General features: G+C 37.4%; 1 protein-coding gene and 1 pseudogene across 2 annotated transcripts; one reads left to right on the plus strand and one right to left on the minus strand.

Moving 5' to 3' along the window:
* Positions 1-26472, plus strand: LOC108340213 (myosin-2). Of its 2 annotated transcripts, none has more exons than XM_017577426.2 (24): positions 1-1111; positions 1661-1762; positions 1857-2000; positions 2285-2435; positions 2535-2562; positions 2700-2871; positions 3011-3074; positions 3209-3222; positions 3310-3394; positions 4248-4351; positions 4459-4594; positions 4893-5011; positions 5246-5398; positions 5480-5569; positions 6418-6495; positions 6728-6886; positions 7447-7602; positions 7793-7998; positions 8073-8208; positions 8534-8663; positions 8953-9063; positions 9150-9265; positions 24859-25071; positions 25601-26472. In XM_017577426.2, exons 1-24 carry the CDS (start codon positions 701-703, stop codon positions 26054-26056), a joined length of 3534 nt encoding a protein of 1177 aa, XP_017432915.1. In that variant the 5' UTR covers positions 1-700; the 3' UTR covers positions 26057-26472. The 2 variants fall into 2 exon arrangements, with proteins under 2 accessions (XP_017432915.1, XP_017432917.1); XM_017577428.2 differs by having other exon boundaries at positions 865-1111; positions 1681-1762.
* Positions 20841-22640, minus strand: LOC128196824 (FT-interacting protein 3-like; annotated as a pseudogene).
* Positions 26473-26710: the final 238 nt, after the last annotated feature.

Raw genomic sequence — 26710 nt, forward strand, 5'->3', positions numbered from 1 at the left:
TCAGATCCCAACAGTTTTCTGAACGTTGCAGTACTGACTTGACATCTCTCAGCCCTCACCTGAAAGATTTGAATTTCTGGACAACTATCATCACCTACTGCCACGACAAAAAAACCACAATTTCGATTTTATTTTATTTATCCTACGAACAACACAACATCACACAATCATTTTGTGTTTTATTTTTCCTTTCAAATTTTGGTTTTACAATCAGAAACGGGAAAGGAAAATAGTACAAGAACGACAACAACAGCAGCTAGTTCCTGCTCTTCGTTATACCGTGTCTCTCCCATCTTTCTCTCTCTGTCTTAAAAGGCTTTGATTCACAACCCAACAGACCACAATACCTTCTCAAACTCTTATTCTTTTTCTCCTTCTTGTCACTGTTCAAACCTCCTGACTCACGTTCCAGTTTTAGAAACCCGTGTTTCATTATTCATGCGACAAGTTTGAAATTGAACCGATTTTTCACCATCCTTTGAAGTTCTCATCATTTGCCTACACAAATTATTTTTGTTCTATATTTTTATTTGTTGCACCAACAGGGATTTGAATCTCAAAAGTCTGTCTTCAATTTCGCGGCTTTCGGCAATGCAGCTGCGAAAGTCGAAGTGGGGGTGGTGAAATTTCTATCGGGTTGCAAATTTGGGTTCAAAGTTGATAAATTTCGGTGGTTTTCGTTGGTGGGGTGGGGGAAACTATGGTGTTGTCGGCTTCGCCATGTTCCTTGGCGAGAAGCTCGCTGGAGGAGATGCTGGATTCACTTCGGCGGAGGGACGAGGAGGAGGAGAAGAAGAAGGACGCGCCACCGGCGTTGCCTCCGAGGCCGACCTCGCGTGCAAGGCTTCCTCCAGCACGGCGGTCGCTGCCGAATGATTTTAAGGTCAGCGGCAGCGAGCGCCGTGTCGTGCTGGAGAACGGAGTTGCTACTAATGAGGAGAGTGAAGTAAAGGAGATGGATTTGGGGCAGAAGAGGAGAAAGTGTGGTTTTGGGAGCAAGAGGTTGAAGAAGGATGTGGAATCTCCTTATGTGGCAATTTCTTCCAGTGATTCATCTGGGAAGGTTTGGGAATTGGATGGTGATGATAGCATATCTTATTTCATCAGAAAGGTAACTTGTAATTAAATTGGGAGAATAGTGATTGATTCCTGGTTTACGATATTTGAAGTGTGATGTTGATTAATGCTAAATGCATGTTTATAAACAGCTATTTTTAGAAAAAGTAATTCATAATTTTTTGAAAGAATGAGAAGTTGAACAAAATGAGTGAAAATTTCTCTCAATGATGCTGCATTAATGGCTCAACATTATTTATATATAGAAAGAACAAATTGTTTAATTCAAACGGAAAATTGATAAAAGGAAGTGGTTGTTTCTACAAAATAAGTTAAACCCCGATGGTTTTGATCTTAGTTGTTGTTTTTTTCTTCTCTTTGTGTTTTTTGATTTTGGAAGGATTTTTTATTGTCTTGTATTGAATCCCGTTTTAAAATTTGCCTCGGAAGATAAATATTTTGTCTGTGGTTATTTTGTATTTCAGTATGAAACTGTACTTCTTGTTCTGTCTTTTAATATGATTGGTGTTGACTGAGACATTGTTAATGGTATGTGATGTGCTTTTCTGTTAAATTTGCTTTCGGTTTTTGGTTGTTTTCCCAGAAGCTTCGTGTTTGGTGTAGGCAACCAAGAGGGCAGTGGGAACTAGGAATGGTCCAGTCAACTTCAGGAGAGGAAGCATTCGTTTCACTCTCAAATGGAAATGTAAGTTTCTATGGCTTTTGTGTCTTTGGAAGTTGATGTGTAATCTTGAATATGGAAGTTTATAGGCTGTTCGTGCCATTAACTTGTTCTCCAGGTTATGAAAGTGAACAGGTCAGAGATTCTACCAGCAAATCCTGATGTTTTGGAGAATGTGGATGATCTAATTAAACTTTGCTATTTGAACGAACCGTCGGTTCTTCACAGTCTTAAATTAAGATATTCTCAGGGGATGATTTATGTATGTATGCCTGCTGCTCTTGCTCTTTCTTCTGAGTAATGTGATATCCTTTTACATATCTTCCTATTAATCCTTGTAATATATAAAGGATGTTTTAGTTATTAAATGAAAAGTAAATGTAAAATGTCTTGTAAACAAAAAATACTTTTCCATCACTATCCTTTCTTAGTAAGTATGAGGACTAATGGGAAGGTGTTACATGTGGGTTCAGAATTATTCTTTTCTTTTACTCGTATGATAATGTATATGTTCTCATGTGCTGCTTGTGCTTTCTGAGTGTGTAGAGTAAAGCAGGGCCAATTTTAATTGCACTCAATCCTTTCAAAGATCTTCAGATGTATGGAAATAAATATGTCTCAGCCTGTAGCCAGAGAACTATGAATGGTCCTCATGTTTATGCTACGGTAGATGCAGCTTATAACAAGATGATGAGAGGTTAATGAAATTATCCCTTTCTCTCTCCTTCTTCACAATCTTTGTGTTGTAGTAGAATGACATTTATAAAGGTTTTCTATTTCTTTTTGTATCTTACAGATGAAGTAAATCAGTCCATTATCATAAGGTCAGCTCCTTTCTGCATTTAGTGGCTCTGTTTTGTGCATGAGAGTCTTGAACTCGTCATCGTTGGATTGCATAGCAATAATAAGATATGATCGCTGGTGTACTTGTTAATAATCGTTGTTAGAAATTTGTTTGCAGTGGTGAGAGTGGATCTGGGAAGACAGAAACAGCTAAAATTGCAATGCAATACTTAGCTGCTCTTGGCAGTGGTGGTAATTGTGCCATAGAAAATGAATTTCTTCAGATAAATCGTATTCTGGAGGCTTTTGGGAATGCAAAAACATCTAGGAACAACAACTCTAGCAGATTTGTGAGTATATATATACTTTTCCCCACAGTCTATTGAAACTTATTTTTGCTATTCTTTTATTATTGAAGGCTATGCAGCACTTTTGGATCATGTTTAAAGTTGAGCTGTTTAATTGTGATATGCATTTGAATTGGTGCAGGGAAAGTTGATTGAAATTCACTTTGGCTCCTCGGGTAAAATATCTGGGGCTAAAATTCAAACCTGTAAGCATGTTCAAGTTATATATGTTACTGCAGAAGTGCTTATTTATGATCTCCATTTCTTATGCAATTACTGAGTTGGTTTATTTTCATGGCTGTGTTTGTCATATCCAAAACCCATATGCTAACTGGAACAGTATTGTTGGAAAAGGTAATTTGTGATGCCTTGTATGAGCTAAGAGTGAAATAATTAGGTTTGTTTTCTCTGACTTCTGAAATAACCATGCTATTTGAGCAGTCCAGAGTTGTTCAACTGGCCCGTGACGAGAGATCGTATCACATATTTTATCAACTTTGTGCTGGATCTTCAGCTGATCTTAAAGGTATATTTTCTATGGAATGTATGAACTTGTTGGTATAATTGTATGCTTTTATATAACATAATCATTTCTTGCATGACAATTGTTTTGCAATGTGTGGTTATTTGCAATATTTTGAAGGACAACAATCAGTCTTAACCTTGATAGTCAAGTAGCCCACACTTTTGTACATTCTAAAAGAATTTAGGGTTAAATATGTTTTTGGTCACTAATAAATTATCAGATTTTGGTTTTGGTTCCTTCTGATTTTTTTTGAACTGTTTCATCCCTAATAAAGTACTTTAGTTTACTGACTTAAGAGCTATCTAAACCATTTTTGGGACTAAACAAAATAAAAAATCTATTTGGGATGAATTTTTTTTAAAAACTATTAGGGACCATAATAAAACCCAATAATTATTTTTGATAAAAAACATATTTAATCTCAGAATTATGTGTTTTTAATGGTAAATGATTTCTCATTTTGTGATATATTTTTTGGGGTTTACCTATCCTTATGGTTACCATTTTGCAGTGTACATGCTTACATCATAAGAACAATGCGTCATGTGATTTTATTCCGAGTTGATACGACAAAGATTTTTCTATAAAAGAGGAACTGTTGAAAATAAGTCAGAAATCTTTTATGTTTTTATCACTATATCACTATTCTGGGGAAACTAAATTGCTCAATTACCACTCTTCTGCTCTTCCCTCTTTAAATTCTATAAGCCAATGTTTATATATTTAGTACACATTAACTGGCATCAATTTCTGCATTTAAAATTACATTATCTTTGCAGTGTATTTTCTTGATCAAACAATTGAATTTACAAATATTTTGACTGATGTAAAATCATTTTATTTTTCTGTGCAGAGAAACTGAATCTTAGAGCAGTAAGTGAATATAAGTATCTAGTTCAGAGTGACTGCATGTCAATTGATGGTGTTGATGATGCCAAAAACTTTGATCAGCTGATGGTATATGACTTGACAGTTGGTTTGGTTTATACTAAAACTCTTTAACTTCGTCAATATTCCCCTAAGATCTCATGTTATTTTCCCCGTGGCATATGCAATATCCCTAGGAAGCACTGGATGCAGTTCGAGTGTGTAAAGAGGATCAGGAGCTGATCTTTAAGATACTGGCTGCATTACTATGGTTGGGAAATATATCATTCCAAGTAGACAGAGAAAATCACATTGAGGTTGTTGAGGATGAAGGTAAGATTGTTAGAGAATGTAGCCTGCCCTTGATTCCACCTTACAATGTTTTATGTATGTTAATTTGGTGTCATTGAGCTCTCACTCAAAGCAGACTAGGACTCACCTGGATTCTTTGTCATGCTATATCCTATACAGTGCATAACTTATGTTTTGGTTTTTATTGTGTTGGTAAGGAATTTGTAGCAGTTCAGTTTTACTGATTGAGTTATTAACTCTAGAAGGCATATATGTAATGTATTTTACTTACAACTAATGAGTAAGTTCAATTTATCTAAATAATCTAATTCTTTTGCAGCTGTAAACAGTGCTGCCCAGCTTATGGGTTGCAGTTCCCAGGATTTAATGACAGCATTATGTACCCATAAAATCCAAGCTGATGAAGATACTATTGCAAAAAATTTGACATTGAAGCAGGTGTGTTACGTATTTTAACATTTCATTGTTCCTTTTTCTTTATGTCTGTCTGGGTAGGTGGAGTAGAGCATACGGGTAGTGTGTGAAAGGCAAGGAGTTAATCTTGGCCATACATGAATGGTTGAGATTATTTTACTCAAATCTAATCTTAACCCGTCCATTTTGGTTGTATGGTCAAGAACCATGATTAGATCCTCTTTTAACACTCGATTATCTTTTCTCATTTTTGTTTAGGCAATTGAAAGAAGAGATGCAATTGTAAAATTTATCTATGCAAGCTTGTTTGACTGGCTCTTAGATCAAGTTAACAAGTCACTTGAAGTGGGTAAAAAATGTACATGGAAATCCATAAGTATCCTCGATCTTTATGGGTTTCAGACTTTCCAGGTGAGCAGTTTGTATCACTGTGCTTGTTTAGGCTTTAAAGAATGTTGTCTATGTTCTAATATTTCTTGTATCACTTTTCAGAAAAATGGCTTTGAGCAGTTTTACATAAATTATGCAAATGAAAGGATTCAACAACACTATAATCGCCATCTGTTTAAACTAGAGCAGGAGGTTAGTAACCATTTCTAGAGTTAATATTGCTGGGTATTTTGACGTTTATTGCCTTTAATTTGAATAAAATAGTGTGATATAAATCTGTGAATTTTTTTCCGCCACATTAATGTCTTAAAAATGTGATACGGGTGCAAATTATTTGAAATTTGTTTCTTTACATTTACATTTTTGACACTTCTGTATTCATTGGAAAGAACAGATTTGGACAAGATTTCCATAAACTATTGCCCAATACTAATGCAAATAAAACATATTTTGAACAGTGTGGTTGGTGTAATAGTTAAACATGTTGGCTCCATCAAAATACAATCATGGCATTTCGGGTATGCTATGTAAACATTTTAGTTCAATCATGAAGGACACATTTCAAATAGTTATTATTGTTTGGTACTATTGTTGTCTAATCGGAGTGGAAAAACAATCAATTGAGTTGAGAACAGGTACAGTTTTTGTTAATGCATAAGTTTAGTATCATGTTCTATGGGTGTGTTATTGTTATGATCCTGGTTATTTTAAGAAAGTTCTCAAACAATTGGCGTTCAGGTCTCCAAAGAAAAGAGGAGAATATATTTGTTTTTATTAGATGTACAAAGAGAAACTGAAAAACTAAACACATGTACCCCAAAGGAGCCCTCTCTTTCCACTCTGGGCACTTCCAGTTGAAAACAAATAAATTGATTATAACAGCCAACAAAACCCCACAAACAAACGAAATATACCTAACTTTTATTCTTCCTCCTTTTATAGGCTTGAATGGCCCTTTTGAGGATTTCATTCTCATGTGTAACAGTTCTTCATTAAGATTGATATGCATAACAGCAATATTGCATTGTTAATTTCATCAGGACTATGAATTGGATGGCATTGATTGGACTAAAGTAGATTTTGAGGACAATCAAGGGTGCTTGGATCTATTTGAGAAGGTACTTATTTGGTTTAGTTTCTAAAAGCTCAAGTTATTCCACTTACCTTGGAAACTGAGCTGTTGTTATAGTTGTAGTTTGATTTGTTTCCTCTTCAAGACACTGTTTTTCTGTAAATCATATTATTAATCTATTTATTTTATAAAGCTGGGTTCAGGTCCTAATGTTGGCTGTGTTCACACGATTCTGATGATTGGTGTAGTCATTATGTTATCTGTTGCAAAATGTGCAGAAACCTCAAGGTCTACTCTCTTTGTTGGATGAAGAGTCAAATTTACCAAACGCTTCTGATTTGACATTTGCCAACAAACTTAAGCATCACTTGCACCCTAATCCTTGCTTCAAAGGGGAAAGAGGCAGAGCTTTCCGCATTCGTCACTATGCAGGAGAGGTTAGTTTTCTCACTATCTAGGGAGCCACATGAGTTAGTTTGGACAAAATCTTCTTTTTTTAATTTTATACAGGACTAAGTACTTCAATTTACTTGTTTAGGTTTTGCATACTTTTCCACAAGATTACATGTATAAGGCTATAGTATAACATATGGGCAGTAGAAATCACAGTTTTAAGCTCTTGTATATCCAGAGTATAATTTTGTCCACCATGCTATTTGCATATGGTCTTAGTCCTCAGTCTCTGAATATGATTCTTTAATTGGTTTCTAAACACGGTATTTTGCTCTTTTCCAAATTCCTACTTTATTTTAGGAGTGTTTGATTCGTTTTCCTCCAATATATAAGACGTTTTAAATATTGGGTCCATTATTTCACTTGCTAGAAACAGTTTGGTACACATGTCATTCAGATGCTCAGCATGCAATTATTCATCCAACATTTGTTTTAAATCTGGAGCTCGTATTGTTAAGTATCTATGAGTAAATTCTTTCTATTGCATGTATCATGGAAATCATTTTCGTTGGATGTACAGTACTAACGTCCGGGTCTCTATCAGGTTCTGTATGATACAAATGACTTTTTAGAAAAGAACAGAGACACGATGTCTTCTGACTGCATTCAGTTCCTGTCATCATGTAATTCTGAACTGCTGCAGTTGTTCTCCAAAATGTTTAACCAGTCCCAAAAGCAGAGTGTTGCAACCAAGTTCAAGGTAATTTTGTAGCATTTCTTGAGCTTAATTAAGATTTCAAATGAAATGACTAAGGCTTTGTTAAAGAAGATATATAAACATGAGAATGTAAACCTACTCTCCTGAAAATCAAGTTATTGAGTAACAAAGTACAGAAAGTATACTGAGAAATAATTGAGGGCAATAAATCTAACTAGTTTCATTGTTTTAGGTTCAATTGTTCAAGTTGATTCATCAGTTGGAGAGCACCATGCCTCACTTTATTCGCTGCATAGCACCAAACACTAAACAGCTTCCTGACATTTATGATGAAGGAGTTGTCCTACGTCAGCTCAGGTGTTATGGAGTTCCAGAAATCCTTAGACTTTCAAGGGCTGGATATCCTACTCGAATGACCCATCAAGAGTTTTCCAGAAGGTAGTTGAAAAACTTCCCATGGTTCTTCGATAAACTTGAATGATAGGTTGATTTTTGTTCCTTGATGTATCTAGGTATGTGTTTATGCTTTCTGAAGCCAACGTATCCCATGATCCATTGAGCATCTCAGTTGCTGTTTTGCAAAAATTTAATATCCCTTCTGAAATGTACCATGTTGGCTACACCAAATTGTATCTTCGAGCAGGGCAGGTATGCCTAAGGTCTTAAGTTTTATTTCACGGCTTTGGAAGTCATTGTTTCTACTTTTTGTTTTCTTTCACTGCATATATTGGTTAAGTTTGTAGCTAGCTTTCCATAGTTTCACATTGAAAACAATTTTTGCTTAATTGCACTTTGAAGAGCCGTATGCCACTTAAAGTTTATCAACAACTGGATCAACCACTACTTAGTTTTGAACCATGAATCGTTTCCTTAACAGAATTTTACATTACATTGATGATTTGGTTGAGTTCATTTGCATTCATACTGTGGTTTCTCTGATTTAGTTATCCTTGTGCTCTGATTGCTTTTATAGATTGATGCACTGGAGAATATGAGAAAGCAGATTTTACAGGGAATAATTGGGATTCAAAAATGTTTCCGTGGTCATCAAGCTCGTGGTTGTTTCTGTGAACTTAAGAATGGAGTGACAACACTACAATCATGTACTGCCAGTATCTTTATTATTTTTCATTGGGAGCAAAACTATATAAGATTATATGCACATTTTTTATTTCATTTTATGAAGATTTGAGTAGTAAATGATTTTTGTAATGATGAAAAAAAACGTCAGTGCAGATTGGCTTGTATATAGTTCTAAAAACTATTGATGCCCATTCAATTAATAACTTTAGATGCCTAAACTGATGACTCAAATCATAGAATTGTCAATGGTGATTATTCATAACCTTGGTTCTAGTTTGTTTCTAAATTGTTAATTTGGTTGCATTGCAGTTATTCGTGGAGAAAATTCAAGAAGGAAATATGGTGCCATGTCGAAGTCTTCAATAACAATTTATTCTAGAAAACTGGAGGAGATCCATGCAATCATACGCTTACAATCTGGTTAGTATGATTCTGTTTACTGCAATGCTTACCATTATTATTGGATATGAACCTGATTTGCATTATCTGTTTTCTTTTTCTTGAAGTAATTCGTGGTTGGCGGGTTAGAAAGGATGCTAGTCATGTAAATAGGTTAAAGAAATATCCTGAAAATGCTAAACCTAGGCGGAAGTCCTTTATGAAGATAATACCAGAAGTACAGGTAATTTACATTGCACTTATCGTTAGTCTTGTTTTCCCGTGTCTTAAGTTAGATATCTCCATCTATTTGGTTATTTTCCAGGTTTTTTATTACGTTAAAATGAAAGTTTTCCAATTCTTATTTATTCTATCAGACTAGAACCTGTGACAATTTGAGTTCCAGGGTGTGAGGGAAATTGAGCCTACCATATATTAACAATGTTTGTTTAGCACATAATTCTTAGATGTTGCGAGAGAGATTGTAATCGGTTGGAGTTTAAGATGAGACTCACTTTTTAAAGAACCAACATGGAGTTGATGTACCCTTTTAGAGGCTTAATGCAAAAATATTGGAGGAAATTAAAATATCCAATGATGGTCGCCATTTACTTGGAAAAGACCTCGTGGGAGGCATTGGAGGATAAGGTGGTTGTTGCTTAAATTGAGGCCATGCCATCATGGATATGTTCGATGAGGTTAAAGCCAAGAGTTGTTTGGAGTATCGGAAAGGGGAAGTTGTTTGATACAGTTAGCATATTGATTAGTCAGACCTGGAAAATACAAAATATTTTATTGATTTCAATCACACCAATTACATTCTCATAATCACTATTTGTAATGACTAAAACCTTTAAAAAAAGGAAATAAAAAGTATGCTGAAATAAATTGGAAGATTCTGAAGATATTTTTCTTAATTACTAGAGATATTGAAAATATTTTTTATCCTAATAATTTACTATACACAACATGTTATAAAAGAGGGAAGTAACCTAATACCGAACGATAAGGAAGGGCGAAGTGAGGCCGAATGGTTCATGAGAGGAGAAGTCGAACTGTAAGGATAGGGAAGTGAGGCCGAACAGAGAGACAGGGGGAAGTATAGACCGAACGGTATTCAGAAGGGAGGAGGGAAGTAGAGGCCGAGTGGTATAAATAAACGAATACCGAACGGTAGATGGAAGGGAGGATGGGATCAAGGAACGGTAGATGGAAGGGAGGATGGGATCAAGGGCCGAATGCTATATATATATATATATATATATATATATATATATATTAGTATCGAACGGTATTTAGTAGAAGCAGATTGGGTTAGCAGAAAGGATAGGGCGCGGGAAGGCGACACTATAAATAGTCTTCCTGTACCTCTATTCAATGAGGTTATTTCATTTTGAGTATAGACTGGGCATATTTGCCGGTGGAGGAAGATAGGCTTCCTTGGGGGAGATTACACTTGTAATTTTCTATACTTTACAGAATCAATAATACATACATACATACTTTCATTTATGTTGTTCTAGTGTTTGAGTGAGAAGAGAGCATAGATTTAGGTTACTCGCCTAAAGTAACCTAACACAACATTTCCCCTCAAGTTGGTAATTGAATATCAATCATTTCCAATTTACCAAGATATTGGAGTTTTCCCTGAGGAAGCCCTTTAGAGAAAATGTCTGCAATCTAAAATCCTGTACAGACATTAGTTGTAACCACTAGGCTTCTGTCAAGATAGTTTTTATGAAGTCCCTGTCCATTTCAATATGTTTGGTCCTATAGTGTTGGATTGAATTATGGGCAATGTTCATGGTTGACTTGTTATCACAGTACAATTGCATAGGGATGTTAACCTTAATTTTAAAGTCATCAAGTATGATCTTCATCCAGAATCCTTCACACACACCTTGAGCAAGAGCTTGAAATTCACCTTCAACACTAGAAAAGTTAAGATTAATTCAAGACCACTAGAGTTCCTATAAAATAAAACCATAGAAAATTGGGAGTGATGAAGGTAGTTCTACTGTGAATAAGGGCTCAATAGCAAAGACTTATGGGGAAACTCATTTAATTAGCCCACACCAGACCTAATATAGTTTATGCTATGAGTGTAGTTAGTGAGGTCATGCATAATCCAAGGGAGAAACATTTATATGTTTTGAACAAAATCCTTCAATATTTGAAGATAAGTCTAGAAAGGGGATTATTGTTCTAAAGGAATGAAAAATTAAAAATGGAGAACTATACCCATGCAGATTATGCAACGTTTGTTGTTATAGAATTGTATGTTCTGAATGTATTGTGTGTCTTATCCAGACCACACAGTATGTAATTATACTACTTTATAGAATCAATTATAACAAAACCACTTAATAATTAGGAATCAATCATCCTAATTTCCTACATTATGTAACAGTTAATTTCCTACAAATCTGTAACAATTGATTACATTCAAACACTTCTCCCTAAGTTGGAGCATATATGTCATATGCACCAAACTTGTTACAAATGTACTCAATCCGAGGGCTTTTAAGGGATTTGGTAAATATGTCAGCCAACTAATTGCTAGAGTTGACAAAATTAGTAATGATTTGTCCATAGAGCACCTTTTCTGTAATAAAGTGACAATCAATTTCAATGTGTTTGGTTCTTTCATGGAAGACCGGGTTTGATGCAATGTGAAGTGAAGCTTGATTGTCATAAATAAGCTTTGTTTCATGGATGTCCCTTATTTTTAGCGGTAGTAGTAGTTGCCTAAGCCACGTAAGCTTACAAGTGGCCATTGCCATAGCACAATATCATGCTTTTGCACTAGATTTGGGAACTATATTTTGCTTCTTACTTCTCCATGAGATAAGGTTTCCTCTGATAAGAACACAATACCCAAAAGTGGGTTTTCTATCTGATGGTGATTTTGTCCAATCCGCATTAGAGTAACAAGTGATCAAAAGTACTCTATTTGTCTTCATACAATAATCCTTATCTTGGAGCATTTTTTATATATCGAAGAATATGTGTCACAACATCCTAATGTCCATCACAAGGAGCATATAGAAATTGGCTTACCACACTAATTGCGAAAGTGATGTTGGGTCTGGTGATGGTGAGATAGTTGAGTCTGCCTACCTGGCTCTTTCAATGGCTCTGTCTGACCTGGAAGAAGCTTGATATTGGGATCCATAGTAATATAACAAGCATGACAGTCAAGCATAGTAGTTTCAATAAGAAATTCTAGGGCATACTTACAATGATTAATGACAATTCCAAGGGCAGATTGAGCAACTTCAAATCCTAAGAGATATTTTAGAGGGCCCAAATCTTTATTATGAAATTGCTATGAAAGTTGCTCATTGAGTTGTGAATTCCAATCTCATCATCACCCATGATGACAATGTCATCAACATAAACAACAAGGTAAATGCATTTGCCAGGTGAGGAACCTGATTATTAAGGACGGAGGAAGGCATGCGGTTGATCAAATAACATGCTATCAGAATGGCATCTCCCCAGAATCGTAGAGGAATATTGTGGTGAAGAAGAAGGGTACTTGTAGTTTCAACCAAGTGTTGATTCTTTCTTTTGGTGTCACAATTATGTTGTGGTGTGAGAGCAAGATGTTTCACGGAGGATACCCTGTGAACTTAGAAAAGACTAAAATTGGGAAAACATATATTCACGAGCATTGTCAGTGCGTCAAATTTTAATAGAGGTGCCAAATTGATTTTGAATTTTAGTCAAGAAACCTTGGAATATAGAAAAAACATCAGAACAGTTTTTTATCGAGAATAATCAAATACACCCAGAGAAATCGTCAATGAAAGTAAAAAATTAATAAAAACCCAAAGTAGAATAGAGACGATTAAGATCGCAATTATCAGAGTGAATTAAAGCAAAAGGTGACGAAACACTTTTGTTAAATCGAGTACCATAGGTATGACAAGTGTGCTTTTCTAACTCACATTGAAAAGACGAATTGTGAGAAAGACTGGAAAACATGAGATGCATTTTGGTAGGACTAAGATTACCTAAGGGTTGATGCTAAAGAGCTTGAGATGCAATGGAGATTACAAGCAACCGATTGTGACATATAGTAGAATCCTCGAGACTCATGTCTTGCTCCAATCGTCTGTTCGATAGGCCGATCCTGAACAAGAACAAAATTATTAGCAAAAAGAACAAAGTAATTTTGGGTGCGAGTGAGCTTGCTTATGGAGATTAAATTAAAAAGATACTTGGGAAATATTAGCTGTCTTGTGTTGTTGTCATGCCTTTGTGCGACATTTTGCCTCAGTACGGCCATATCCTTGACAAAAGTTGCAACAAGGACGTTGACCATGATATGCACCACGATTTCCATTTCGTCCACCCCGGTAGGAAGATTAGGAATAAAAAGCAGAGGAATCAGTTAGAGGTACATGAGAATGACCAAACATGAGAAGTGAAGTCATTGTTCACAAACGATGTCAAAAGATGGAACAACCGTGCCAGATAAGATTTGATTGTGGACAAAGTCTAACTCAGGAGGAAGTCCAATAAGTGCAAGAACCATAAAAAACTTGCCACATTGTTCAACATGTTTGTCTACATCATTAGTGACTCAATCAACAATTAAGCGATCGAGTTTCCCAAGATATGTCTTTATATCATGATTTTCCAGCTTCACATTGATAAGGTTGGAGACAACATTGTAAAGGTGATGAACATTGTTGGAGTATACTATTTTGGCTTTGTTCTACACATCATAATAGGTAGTAAAAGTATGGTATTGAGGCTACAATTTGACATCAATGGAGAACTAGGGAACACTACACAAGGAGGCGTCGATTTGCATTAATTGGGCTTGATCATTGCGGGGAATGTCTTTGGCTTGTTTGGTCAAGTGGTCGGCATAGCCTTGCCTTGAAACCATAGCTGGAGAGCAGCAACCCAAGAGCTAGAGTTTCTCGTCCTGGTAAGTTTTTCACATGGAATCAGCAGAACAATGGTAAAAGTAATTGCAGATGGGGTACTTGAATGTGAGCTTGCAAAAGCCATGGAAAAAGTACCTAAAATGGGCTAAAAAGGGGTGCTTGGGTGTGAGGAAGTAGGCAAAGGGTGTGTCGGCAAATGGGTCATGCTGGAACAGTGTGAAAAACGCAAGGGGAGACAGACACATACATGCTAGGAAGAGGCCACGCGTGCGAATGAAGCGCAGTGGTCGTCGAAGGAAGACGGTCTTGATTGCTATGGTTACCAGAGGAAAAGGGTGCTATGTGACAGTGAAAAGAGGCACACAATTGTCGCGAGTATTGTTCACCAAAAAAAAAGATCCTAGATCGAAACCCTAAACAACTAATACTATATAGAGTTGTATATGTTCTGAATGTATTGTGAGTCTAATCCAGACCACAAGTATGAAATTATACTATTTTATAAAATCAATTATAATAAAAATATCTAATAAGTCGAACTCAATCCTACAAAACCAGCTTATAAAGTGAAGTTTGTTCCCACTTATATATTATGAAATCGCATTATCTCTAGTCGATGTGGAACTTCCAACACACATCCCTCACGCTGAGGTATATACATCTCGTGCATGAGACTAAATATTAATGGGTGGTCCGATAGCATCCAAATAGCAGATGGAATGATATGCCGAACAAACACAAATTTTGCTAGATATGCTCTAACTCATGACTATCATGTTATGAAGTGTATATGTTTTGAATGTATTGTGTTTCTAATGCAAACCACACAATATGTAATTATACCATATTACATAATCAATTATAATAAAGACACTTAATAATTAGGAATCAATCATCTTAATTTTCTAGATTATGTAATAGTTAATTTCCTACAAATCTGTAACAGCTGATTACATTCTAACAGTTGTTACAGATAAGGATCCACTTCAAGATATTTCACGTTCTTGGGTGGAAATTTGGCGACTTGAAGAAGTAAAAAACAAAATTTTGTTGCAAGGTCTAGTGCAAAGACTGAATTTGGAGCTATGGTACATGGGGTGTGTGAACTGTTATGATTAAAAATTATTTTGAGGGATCTTAAAGTGACATGTGAAGAATCTATGACTCTTTATTGTGATAACCCATAAACTATTAGCATTGATCGCAATCCAGTTCAACATAATGGAACTAAACATATATAGATAATTGACACTCTATTAAAGAAAAACTTGATAGACGCCTTATCATCACTTTTTATGTCTGTTAGGTTCCTTTGTTCAGGAAACCAAACAAAACACTCTCTTCTCACAATAACACTTAACAACAGAAGATGAAAGTATGTGTATGTATATTATTGAATCTGTAATGTATATAAAGAGAAATACAACTATACGTCCCAAGGAAGCCTCCCTTCCTCCACCGGAAAATATCCAGTCTATACCCACAAGGAAAATATCTGATATTCCTCTCCACCTATTTTGTTATTATTTATTGTCAAAACCGTGATTGGAGTGGTATTAATTGGCATAGTGTATTTTAGGAAGTCTTTTATTTAAATGTGCTGTATTTCTGTAACTGCTGGGTGCTGCCGTTAATAGGCTATTTATGTTTGATTGATCCCGTAATGTTAGGGATTTGTCCAGTAGAATTAGCAGCCCATATTTCCTAAAATATGCTGCTGACTTATGTATACAAATAGAGGTTAACAACCTCATAAGAAATAATAAGAAAGAATTCTATCCTAAATTTGAGATGGTATCAGAGCTCCCGATTCTTGGGAGTCTCTGACCGTGTTATTTATTCTAAATCGCAGCCTTTATTGCTGACCTAAAACTGCACCAGCCTTTATTGTTGTGCCATCGTCAAGCCTTCATTGCTTATCGTGAGTGCACCTAGTCATGGCTGAAGTGGTGAACCTGGAAACTGGGGACAAAATCCATACGGCTGGAGAACTGCAAAATATCCATTCCGCTTATAGGTTAGATGGAAAAAACTACCTCAAATGGTCTCAAATTATTAGGACCATACTGAAAGGGAAAGGGAAGATCAGTCACCTGACTGGTAATGCACCAGATGAGATGGATCCCAAATTCAAGTCATGGGATGAAGAAGACTCCATGATCATGGCGTGGCTGTGGAATTCAATGTTTCCAGAAATCAGTGATACCTGCATGTTTCTAAAATCAGCAAGGGAAATCTGGGAGGCAGTAGAACAAACTTACTCTAAGGCCAAGGATGCTGCTCAAATTTATGATGTAAAGGTGAAAACCGTGGCTGCCAAACAGGGAGGTAAATCTTTAACGGAATATGCCAATCAACTTAAGTCCCTATGGATGGAATTGGATCACTATCGGGTTATAAAAGCAAAGTGTTCAGAAGACTCAGCAATTCTAAAAGAGTTTATTGAACAAGATAGGGTCTATGATTTTTTGGTGGGTTTAAATCCTGAATATGACTAGGTCCGAATTCAAATCTTGGGAAAGGAGAAAGTCCCAGGGCTAAATGAAGTGGTAGCCATTATTCGGAGTGAAGAAAGCAGAAGAGGGCTGATGCTGGAAACCTCAACCACCGAAAGCTCTGCAATGATAGCTGAAGGAGGAACAAGTATGGTTGCCAACCAGAAGAAAAACTGGGGTCCTAGTATGGAGAAGAGACATGAGGAGATTTGGTGTACCCATTGTAACAAACCACGCCACACCAAGGAAAAGTGCTGGAAATTACATGGAAAGCCCCCAAGCCGAGAATGGGGGCTGAAAGATGGGAAAACCTCAGGCAGAGAATGGGGATGGAAGGGAGGCCCACAGAAAAAAGGAGGAGGGCAAGCATATATTGCTAATGGACAAGGTGCAGAATCTGTCCAGTTGAATCATGAAGAGATAGAACGGGTGAGATCCATCCTCAGTAAATTGGAGAAGCCTACAGGTACGTGCTCCTTGACATATTCTGGTAAGGTTCCATTACAGTTTGGACTTAATGTTTCAGATACACCATTTACACATTACTGGATATTAGACTCTGGAGCCACTGACCATATGACCCCACTACCTAAATACTTCTCCACATATTCCCCATGTCCTAGTAACAAGAAAATTTCCACAGCAGATGGAACCCTCATAACTGCAGCCGGACAAGGAGAAGTCCAAATAAGCCCATCCATAACCTTAAAAAATGTCCTTCATGTCCCTAAATTATCCACCAACCTAATTTCTATACAAAAACTCACTAAAGATCTTGCATGTAATGTTGTTTTTTATAGCAACACTTGTATATTGCAGGACAAGAACTCGGGGAGGACGATTGGACATGCTAGAGAATGGAATGGCCTATACTACATGGAGGATCCTAATTTGCCTACCAAGAGTCTCATTTCTAAATCCACCATGACCAATAAAGAGAAGGTTCAACTTTATCATTGCCGGTTAGGACATCCGTCATTTCGAGTTGTGAAAGTACTCTTTCCTTCCTTGTTTAAAAATTTAAGTGTGGAGAGTCTTCATTGTGAGGTGTGTGAGTTAGCAAAACATAAACGTGTACCGTTTCCCATGAGCAATAAGATGAGTCTTTTCCCATTTTCTCTTGTTCATACTGATGTATGGGGTCCTGCTTATGTTCCTAATATTTCCGGTGCTAAATGGTTTTTAACATTCATTGATGATTGTACCCGGGTGACTTGGGTTTTTTTATTGAAACAAAAATCTGAAGTTAGCTCTGTGTTTGTCCAGTTTGTCTCTATGATTAAAAATCAATTTGGGGTCAGTATCAAAAGAATGAGGTCTGATAATGCCAAGGACTACTTTAATCTTGTACTAAACTCTTTTTGCCAAAAGGAAGGGATAATCCATGAGTCCTCATGTGTGAACACACCTCAACAGAATGGGATTGCAGAAAGGAAAAATGGTCACCTTTTAGATCAAACTAGAGCTTTACTTTTTCAAAATCATGTTCCTAAAAGATTTTGGGGGGAAGCCCTTCTTACCGCCACTTATCTAATCAATAGACTACCTACTAGGGTTTTAAACTCAAAAAGTCCCATGGAAGTTCTATCCTCATTCTACCCACACCTTGACCCTACAAATAAACTCCAACCTAGAATATTTGGGTGTGTATCCTTTGTACATGTTCATAGTAATGAAAGGGGGAAATTGGATCCTAGAGCTATCAAATGTGTTTTCTTAGGATACTCTACCACTCAAAAAGGGTACAAATGTTTTCAACCCGGTTCAAAACGATTCTATGTGTCCAGAGATGTCACCTTTAATGAACAAGAGAGCTATTTCAAACAGCCTCATCTTCAGGGGGAGAATGTTAGAGAGGAAGATGAGACTCTCATGTTCCCAAACATGATGTTTGGGCCTGAAACTGGGACAAATGGCAGCATTGTTGCTGAACCTGTGAGATCTGCACCTGATGGTGGTGGTGGCAAATTTGGAAAGGTATACTCAAGGAGAGAAAAGGCCATTCTGGAATCTAGCAATGTCCAAGAATCCAACCCACCATCACTACATGAGGTAACACCTTCAAATCCTATAAATTTTGATAATCCTATAAATTTTGATAATTCTAATGAGTTTGTGTCTGAAAATCTAGAAGCACAGGTGGACCAAACCCTTGATCTACCCATTGCCCTTAGAAAGGGAACTAGAACTTGCACCCAACAGCCACTTTACCCACTATCAAATTTCGTATCCTTTGAAAAATTCTCACCTACCCATAAAACCTTTCTCACTAACCTCAACTCCACACACACACCTTCCTCTGTATCTGAAGCATTGTCTGACAGGAAATGGAAAAATGCCATGGATGTGGAAATGGAGGCGTTAAACAAGAATAGGACCTGGGAACTTGTCACCCTACCTCCTGGAAAAAAACCAGTGGGATGTAAGTGGGTATATGCAATAAAGTATAGGGCTGATGGGACAATTGAACGGTACAAGGCAAGGTTGGTGGCCAAAGGCTTCACTCAAACCTATGGAGTTGATTACTTGGAGACATTTGCCCCGGTTGCTAAGATGAACACGGTCAGAGTATTATTATCACTAGCAGCAAATAATGACTGGGATCTGCAACAGTTTGATGTGAAGAATGCATTTTTACATGGAGACCTTGAAGAAGAAATATACATGGAGTTGCCCCCTGGTTACAAGGAACAGGTTGCTGCTGGAACTGTTTGCAAATTAAGAAAGGCTCTATATGGGCTGAAACAATCTCCAAGAGCATGGTTTGGAAGATTTACCAAAGTAATGACAGGTCTAGGCTACAAACAGAGCCAAGGGGATCACACATTATTTATCAAACATTCGGCTTCAGGGGGAGTAACAATTCTATTAGTGTATGTAGATGATATTATAGTGAGTGGGGACGACAAAAGGGAACAACAAGTGTTAAGCGAATGTCTTGCCAAGGAATTTGAAATCAAGACACTAGGAAGGCTTAAATATTTTTTGGGAATTGAAGTGGCTCATTCTAAGAAAGGAATCTTCATATCTCAACAAAAATATATTACAGACTTGCTTAGAGAAACAGGGAAGACAGGCTGTAGACCAGCGAGTACTCCAGTTGATCCAAATATAAAATTGGGAAGTATGGAGGATGATATTGCTGTGGACAGGGAAATGTATCAAAGACTTGTGGGCAGACTTATTTACTTATCGCACACTAGACCAGACATTGCGTTTGCTGTAAGTCTAGTCAGCCAGTTTATGCACCAACCAAAGGAAGCACATCTACAAGCTGCTCTTAGAATTGTCCAGTACTTGAAAGGGACCGCTGGAAGAGGGATTTTGTTCAAACGGAACAAGAGTGTAAGCCTTGAAGCATATACGGATGCAGACTATGCTGGGTCAGTGGTAGATAGGAGATCAACCACAGGATACTACACCTTCCTTGGTGGAAACTTGGTGACTTGGAAGAGTAAAAAACAGAGTGTAGTGGCTAGATCAAGTGTTGAAGCCGAATTTCGAGCAATGGCCCACGGAATATGTGAACTTTTATGGCTGAAGATTATATTGGAAGACTTGAAGATAAAGTGGGATGAACCTATGAGGCTATATTCTGACAATAAATCTACAATTAGCATAGCCCATAACCCGGTGCAGCATGATAGAACCAAACATATTGAAGTTGATAGACACTTTATAAAGGAAAAGCTAGACAGTGGCATGATTTGCACACCATATGTATCTACTCAGAACCAACTTGCAGACATACTCACCAAGGGACTGAATTGCATTAACTTTGAAGGAATTGTCTCCAAGCTGGGAATGGAAAATACCTATTCATCAGCTTGAGGGGGAGTGTCAAAACCGTGATTGGAGTGGTATTAATTGGCATAGTGTATTTTAGGAAGTCTTTTATTTAAATGTGCTGTATTTCTGTAACTGCTGGGTGCTGCCGTTAATAGGCTATTTATGTTTGATTGATCCCGTAATGTTAGGGATTTGTCCAGTAGAATTAGCAGCCCATATTTCCTAAAATATGCTGCTGACTTATGTATACAAATAGAGGTTAACAACCTCATAAGAAATAATAAGAAAGAATTCTATCCTAAATTTGAGATTTATACTCTCCCTCTCTCTACTAACAACTAACTTCTTTTATTCCTAACATTACCTACCCCTCAAAATCAACCTTGTCCTCAAGGTTGAAGTCAGGGAACTGTTATTTGATGCAAGGCTCCTCTTCCCAGGTGGCGTGCGCCCTCCAATTCAAATCTGGAGGCTTGGGTGGTGGCAAATCCTCCTCCACTGTCTTCCCTTCTTCCTGGATTCTATTAATTTCCAACATTTCATAAATGGTTTTAGTAAGGGAGGATTCCACTAAAACCTTGCTAAAGAAAGCTATGGGCCTTACGCTAAACTGCCTCCAATCTCCTTTAATTTATCCTAGGGTTGCCAAATAGGTAGCTCCTAAATTCACATCTAGCATGTATTCCACCACCTCTTTCCTCAGTGGTGGCTCTGCCCTGCTCAACCTCATTGACACAATCTGGATAGCCTGAGGCCTAAGACTGTCTACATAGACAGAGGATGTAGACAAAGGATGTGTGTAGTGCATCTTTGGCAACAAAGGCTGTGTGTACATAGACAACATGTTTATCACAGATAAGCTTGTGAACCTTACAGCTAATTGCAGCTCTCCCATTTTCTTCATACCAGAATTATGCAGTACTAAAAGAGGATAAGAGTGTGTGTACACTCTATCAGCTTCAAGAGTGGACAGCCTAATTCTCACCTTCCCTATTCTTGAATACTTTGATGCCCTTGATTTCTCTCCAACATGTAAATGACCATTATCATGGACCCCTACTGTGATAACAGTACATGGATCAAAAACCTCCCAAATGTATTGCCCATTCTACCTAGTCTTCATTAGCATCAACCCTTGTGCACTTATAATCCCCAGTTCTAGAATTCCAATGCTGGCCTTCCATAGTTGCTTTGCTATTGGCCTAAGATCACTACTGTAGTGAGTTGATTCATCGAGCACATGGTAGCCACCTTCCAAGCAAACCCTCAAGTGTATCCTACTTGAGAACTTGGTCTCTTTCTTCTTTTCCCCTTCAACAACCACATGTTTTTCAAGGTTAAACCACCTTGTGTTCACAGGCTTATGGTCAAACCTCCTCTGCACATTGTGTAAAGGAATGACACACCTTCCCAGGATTTCATCTTTGTTTGGACTAGCCCTATCTTCTGTAGTCAGAACCAAAGGCTCCTCAAATGGCTCAGCAACAACAAACATCAAGTCCTCATTCCACATGGGATTTATGGTTTTACTCTGAGATGCTCTAATTCTTGAAAATTGATTTCCCAGATTGGCCTTCACAAAAACTTCAGGATATCGGGTTTTGTCACTTGGTATCAAGTCTTGAGCCTCAATAACATTGACCCTGACATACCAAAGCTTAGGTGAAAGGTAAACCTTTGATCTTATGTTTGCAATAGCCTCAGGACCAACAGTTGCTGCATCAGAATGCCATGCATCAAGAAATGCCTCGTCTGCTTGAGTTCCCATCCAAACTGCCAACATTAACTCTCCCTTGGCTTTCTCACCTCTCCTGTCTTCTAGTATGTACCACTGTGAAGCCAAAGGACTATTTGGTGGCACACGTTTTGGGATTTCATTCAGATCAAACATCACTCTCCCTACAAAGTCATCCACAGCAACATCTTTGTCTTTCACTACCACCTCTAGAAGAGAAGCTTGAATCCTTTCTTTGGAGAAGGCAAAAACATGATTCCACTAAGGATTGGACTTTTTCTCAAAGTGCTTGGTGAGGCCCTTGTACTTTCCAAGCTTCACTTCAATATAAGGATCCACACCACCAGTAATAATGCTAACTCCAAGATTGACAGAGACAGAAGGTGAGGAGTGATCTGGTTTTTCCGATGCTTGCGGCACCAGAATTTCCAACTCCTAGATGTCCTCGTCGACGCTTTCCTCCTGTCGCTCCGCTGCCAGCTCCTCACAAACGGTACCCCGATTTAATCCGCCAAACCTCCGCGTCAGAGCATCGGTGAACATCTTCCAAGTTGGATGCGTGGTTTTCTTCCGCCAGAGGCGGAACCAAAAACTCGCTAAACCTCCCTCCATGCATCTATAGACGAGCTTCATCTTCTCCTTCTCCGTCACACTTTGGAGGTCGAAGAGTTTCTCTGCCTGTGCGATCCAGCCCATGGGATCCCCACCTTCAAATGTAGGTAGTTCAACGCGCTTCCTCCAACTGCGTCGAACTTCTCCTCTATCATCTTCCGATTCCTCCTCCCAGTTTTCCGGCGGTCGTTGTTCGCGTCCAACATTGACAGAATCACGTCTTCCTTCGGAGCTCCGATGCTGGTTCCTGGTTCGTCATTCTCAAGTGCGGCCAAACGCTTGGAATTCGCGAGTTACCGCTCTCATCTCCGCTTTCAACTCTTCTACTGTCGATTCAATCGCGATCAACCTTCCCTCCATTCTTCTTGTTAGGTTCCTCCGATACAAATTCGTTTGCTCCTCCGATACAGATCCGGCAAGTCAGACCAACTTGTTAGGTTCTTTTGTTCAGAAAACCAAATAGAATACTCTCTTCTCACAATAACACTTAACAACAAAAGATGAAAGTATGTGTATGTATATTATTGAATCTGTATTGTATATAAAGAGAAATACAATTATACGTCCCAAGGAAGCCTCCCTTCCTCCACTGAAAAATGTCCCGTCTATACCCACAAGGAAAATATCTTATATTCCTCTCTCCACCTATTCTGTTATTATTTATACTCTCCCTCTCTCTACTAACAGCTAACTTCTTTTATTTCTAACAATGTCCCATTTGGTCTTCCCATTGGACGATTTCATGATCTCACATGTAAGTTTGGAATAATATATATCCATTCACTAGCATGAGCGGAGTGTTGATTAGGGAGAAAACTTAGTTGATAAGCTACAATAGGATATTGTAATTAATTACAAGTCTGCTGTTAGAAGTTAGAAGATTCTAGAGATGTCTTTGTAATCATTGCTTCATGATTAAAGTTCTCTATATAGAGCTTGATGTACTGTTAAAAACATGATCTCACATGTAAGTTTGGAATAATATATATCCATTCACTAGCATGAGCGGAGTGTTGATTAGGGAGAAAACTTAGTTGATAAGCTACAATAGGATATTGTAATTAATTACAAGTCTGCTGTTAGAAGTTAGAAGATTCTAGAGATGTCTTTGTAATCATTGCTTCATGATTAAAGTTCTCTATATAGAGCTTGATGTACTGTTAAAAACTTGAATTCAATAAAATATTCTCATATCCAGTTTAACATTTAACCCACCTAGAAATGGGAGGATACCAGCTAACTAGAATGTTGTTTTCTTAGATTTTTGGGAAATAATTACATGAAATTTGTTTATTATCAGTTGATTGTTTTCAACCTTGAGGATATACTTATTTGGACAATGGGAAAGGGGAAGCTAGTTGACACTAGGATACTGATTAGTTAGTTTGAGTTGATGAGTTAAAATTGGGCAGCAGAAGATGGGGTGGGACGGGGGGAAGGCTGGGTGGTTAGGTGGCGAGAGGTGAGGGAGGAATGTCCATTTTGTAGATTGAAGGTGAGGGAGGAATGTTCATTTTGTTGATTGAGCATTAGCTTTTTGTGAAAGGAGAAAGCCTCTGTGAAGAGGAACTTGGAAGGGCCCCCTTTTTTCTCATTCGTTTCATCCTATTTAGTATACGTATTTATTTTTTCTTTTTCCAATCCCGAGTTCGTTACTCGTGAGACCATGAATGATTTCCCTATGTCTATAGGTTTACACCAAGGGTTTCTTATTCCTTTTGTTTTGGTTTTGAATGTTCGTATGTTATGATCATATCTAGGAGTTTGTAGCTTAATGCATGTTTTTTGCACAAGATGTGTTTCTAAAGGAGTTGGGAGATGGAATTGATGGTAAACTAGAGTATTGGGAAGCTTAGGAATCACTTGGTTTCCATTTAAGTAGAAGCAGAATGGGGCATATATATGGAATGCATGTCCAACCTGATGCACGATAGCATTGGCTTTGAGGTGAAAATTGGATATAAGACATCCCAAGTCACAGTTTAGTTATTTTGGATAAATGACAGAAAATCAGGGAGATGCTGAAAATATGATTCTGAGTTGCTTGGATCAATTTCGTTTATATACTTCGGCACACGAATGGAAATATGTTCTAAAATTCTTAGAGAAAGTTATGATTCAATTGCCCCTCACGCAAGATTAAAAACAAAGTGCTGTTGCTTCCAAATTTCATTAGTAAACTGCCGGAAATAAAAAAAAAAATTGTCTTTGTGTTTCGGTAATTATACTAATTATCATGGTAAACTTGTTTGCGGTGTGTTTTGAAATGTAACAACCCCCGCCGTCCTTTTTGATTTAGCAGGATCTGTCCAAAGAGCCAGTTCAGAATCTGCTTTCAGCTTTAGCAGAACTCCAAAGGCAGGTTGATAAGGCTGATGCAGTTGTAGAGCAAAAGGAAGAGGAATATATTGAGTTGAGGGAACAGCTAAAACAGTCTGAGAGAAAGAGGATTGAATATGAGACAAAAATGAAGTCAATGGAGGAGGCTTGGCAAAAGCAGATGGCATCTTTGCAAGTAAGTTTTCAGTTCAGACAAGCATTCAAGTTTTTTGACACATGAATGTTATTTTAATGGATGCAACTGATTGGTTGATCCAAACTTTTGACTAGTACTATATATGTACCTGTAGTTTACATGAACAAGTTATTCTGATAAAAAAAACTCGGCTAGGAGACACCAATATCAGAATCTCAAACTTCTATAACGTGAGACTCATGAGTCATGTCCCATACCCAGCAATTAGATTCTAACATATTCCCTCATCTCAATAACCAGATAAATTATTATCACTCAATTATTTGTACCAGCTTTCTGAAAGAAGAATTAGTTGGTATTATGAAATACTAGTGTGATATACCAAGTTGGATTTAACTTTGAATTTTCATTACTGTTGATATATAAAACGGTTCCTAAGAAGTTAATATATCTGTTTGATTTTCAAATCTAAAAACCGTTCATTTTTACAAGACTAGTACGATGCTGCACGAAGATTTCATATCCAACTTAAATTCTATGATAGATTCTGATTGCAATTTCAATGCAGATGAGTCTTGTTGCTGCAAGAAAGAGCCTTGCTTCTGAGAATGCTACTGTTCAACCTGTAAGACATGATTTTGTGTTACCTCGTGGTTATGATTCTGAAGATACGTCCATGGGATCAAGAACTCCTGGTGGGAGCACACCAATGCTTTCTGGCAATCTGTCTATCACTGATGCAGGGAGACAGGTCAATGGCAATTTGACTACAATCAGCAATCTGATGAAAGAATTCGAGCAACGAACACAGGACTTTGATGGTGAAGTAAAAGCTATGCACGATGTCAAACCGGGGCAGTGTGCAAACACAAACTCGGTTGAAGAACTTAGGAAACTTAAACAGAGATTTGAAGGGTGGAAGAAACAATACAAGATCAGATTACGTGACACCAAGGCAAGGCTGTATAAATCAGAATCAGAGAAAAGTTGGCGAGCATGGTGGAAGTTAGGCTCCAGAGCATAAAGGGTATTCGGTTTTCAGTTTTCAAACTCTCTTTGCTGAGAATAGAAACTCTAAAGATTCATCAAAAATGGCAAAATGATTGGTGTTGTGAACTTTTTCCTTTTTGAGGAGTGGCTTCTATATCTTGGTGGAAGACTTTTGATAAAAATGTTACCAATTCACTCGCTGGTGAAGGAAAAAAAATTGTATATCTACCAATTTTGTTACATAGGGAAAGTAATTAGGTTGTGCATAGTTGTAGACTTGTAAGATGGCATAGTTTGTGTTGTCTAGTCTATAGTTGATTTTGTATATTCCTTTTTCACTTTCTCTTTTGGGGTGAAAAACTGTGATGGATGATTTGATCTAAAACTCAGTTTGAAGATTTTAATTGTAAGTTTTGGTATCTTCAATATTAAGGGGAAAAATTAGTGGCTGTTTTCTTGTGTTTATGACAGATAAAGGTCAGTTCATAGATATCTATGTTTTTTTCACGTGCATGATGGTATGCGAATCCTGCATATTTTCCTACAAACTATGGTATGCAATTCTGTGTTGTTTCTACCATGACCGCCCAATAGTTGGATAAGCAAATGTGTGGATGTCACTATCCTAAGATGCAATACTATGTGAGGGCAACTTCTTCATGCATCCTCATAATTTCAGTCTGTATTT

Source organism: Vigna angularis, chromosome 5 (genome assembly GCF_016808095.1).
Source record: "Vigna angularis cultivar LongXiaoDou No.4 chromosome 5, ASM1680809v1, whole genome shotgun sequence".
Taxonomy (NCBI): Eukaryota; Viridiplantae; Streptophyta; class Magnoliopsida; order Fabales; family Fabaceae; genus Vigna; species Vigna angularis.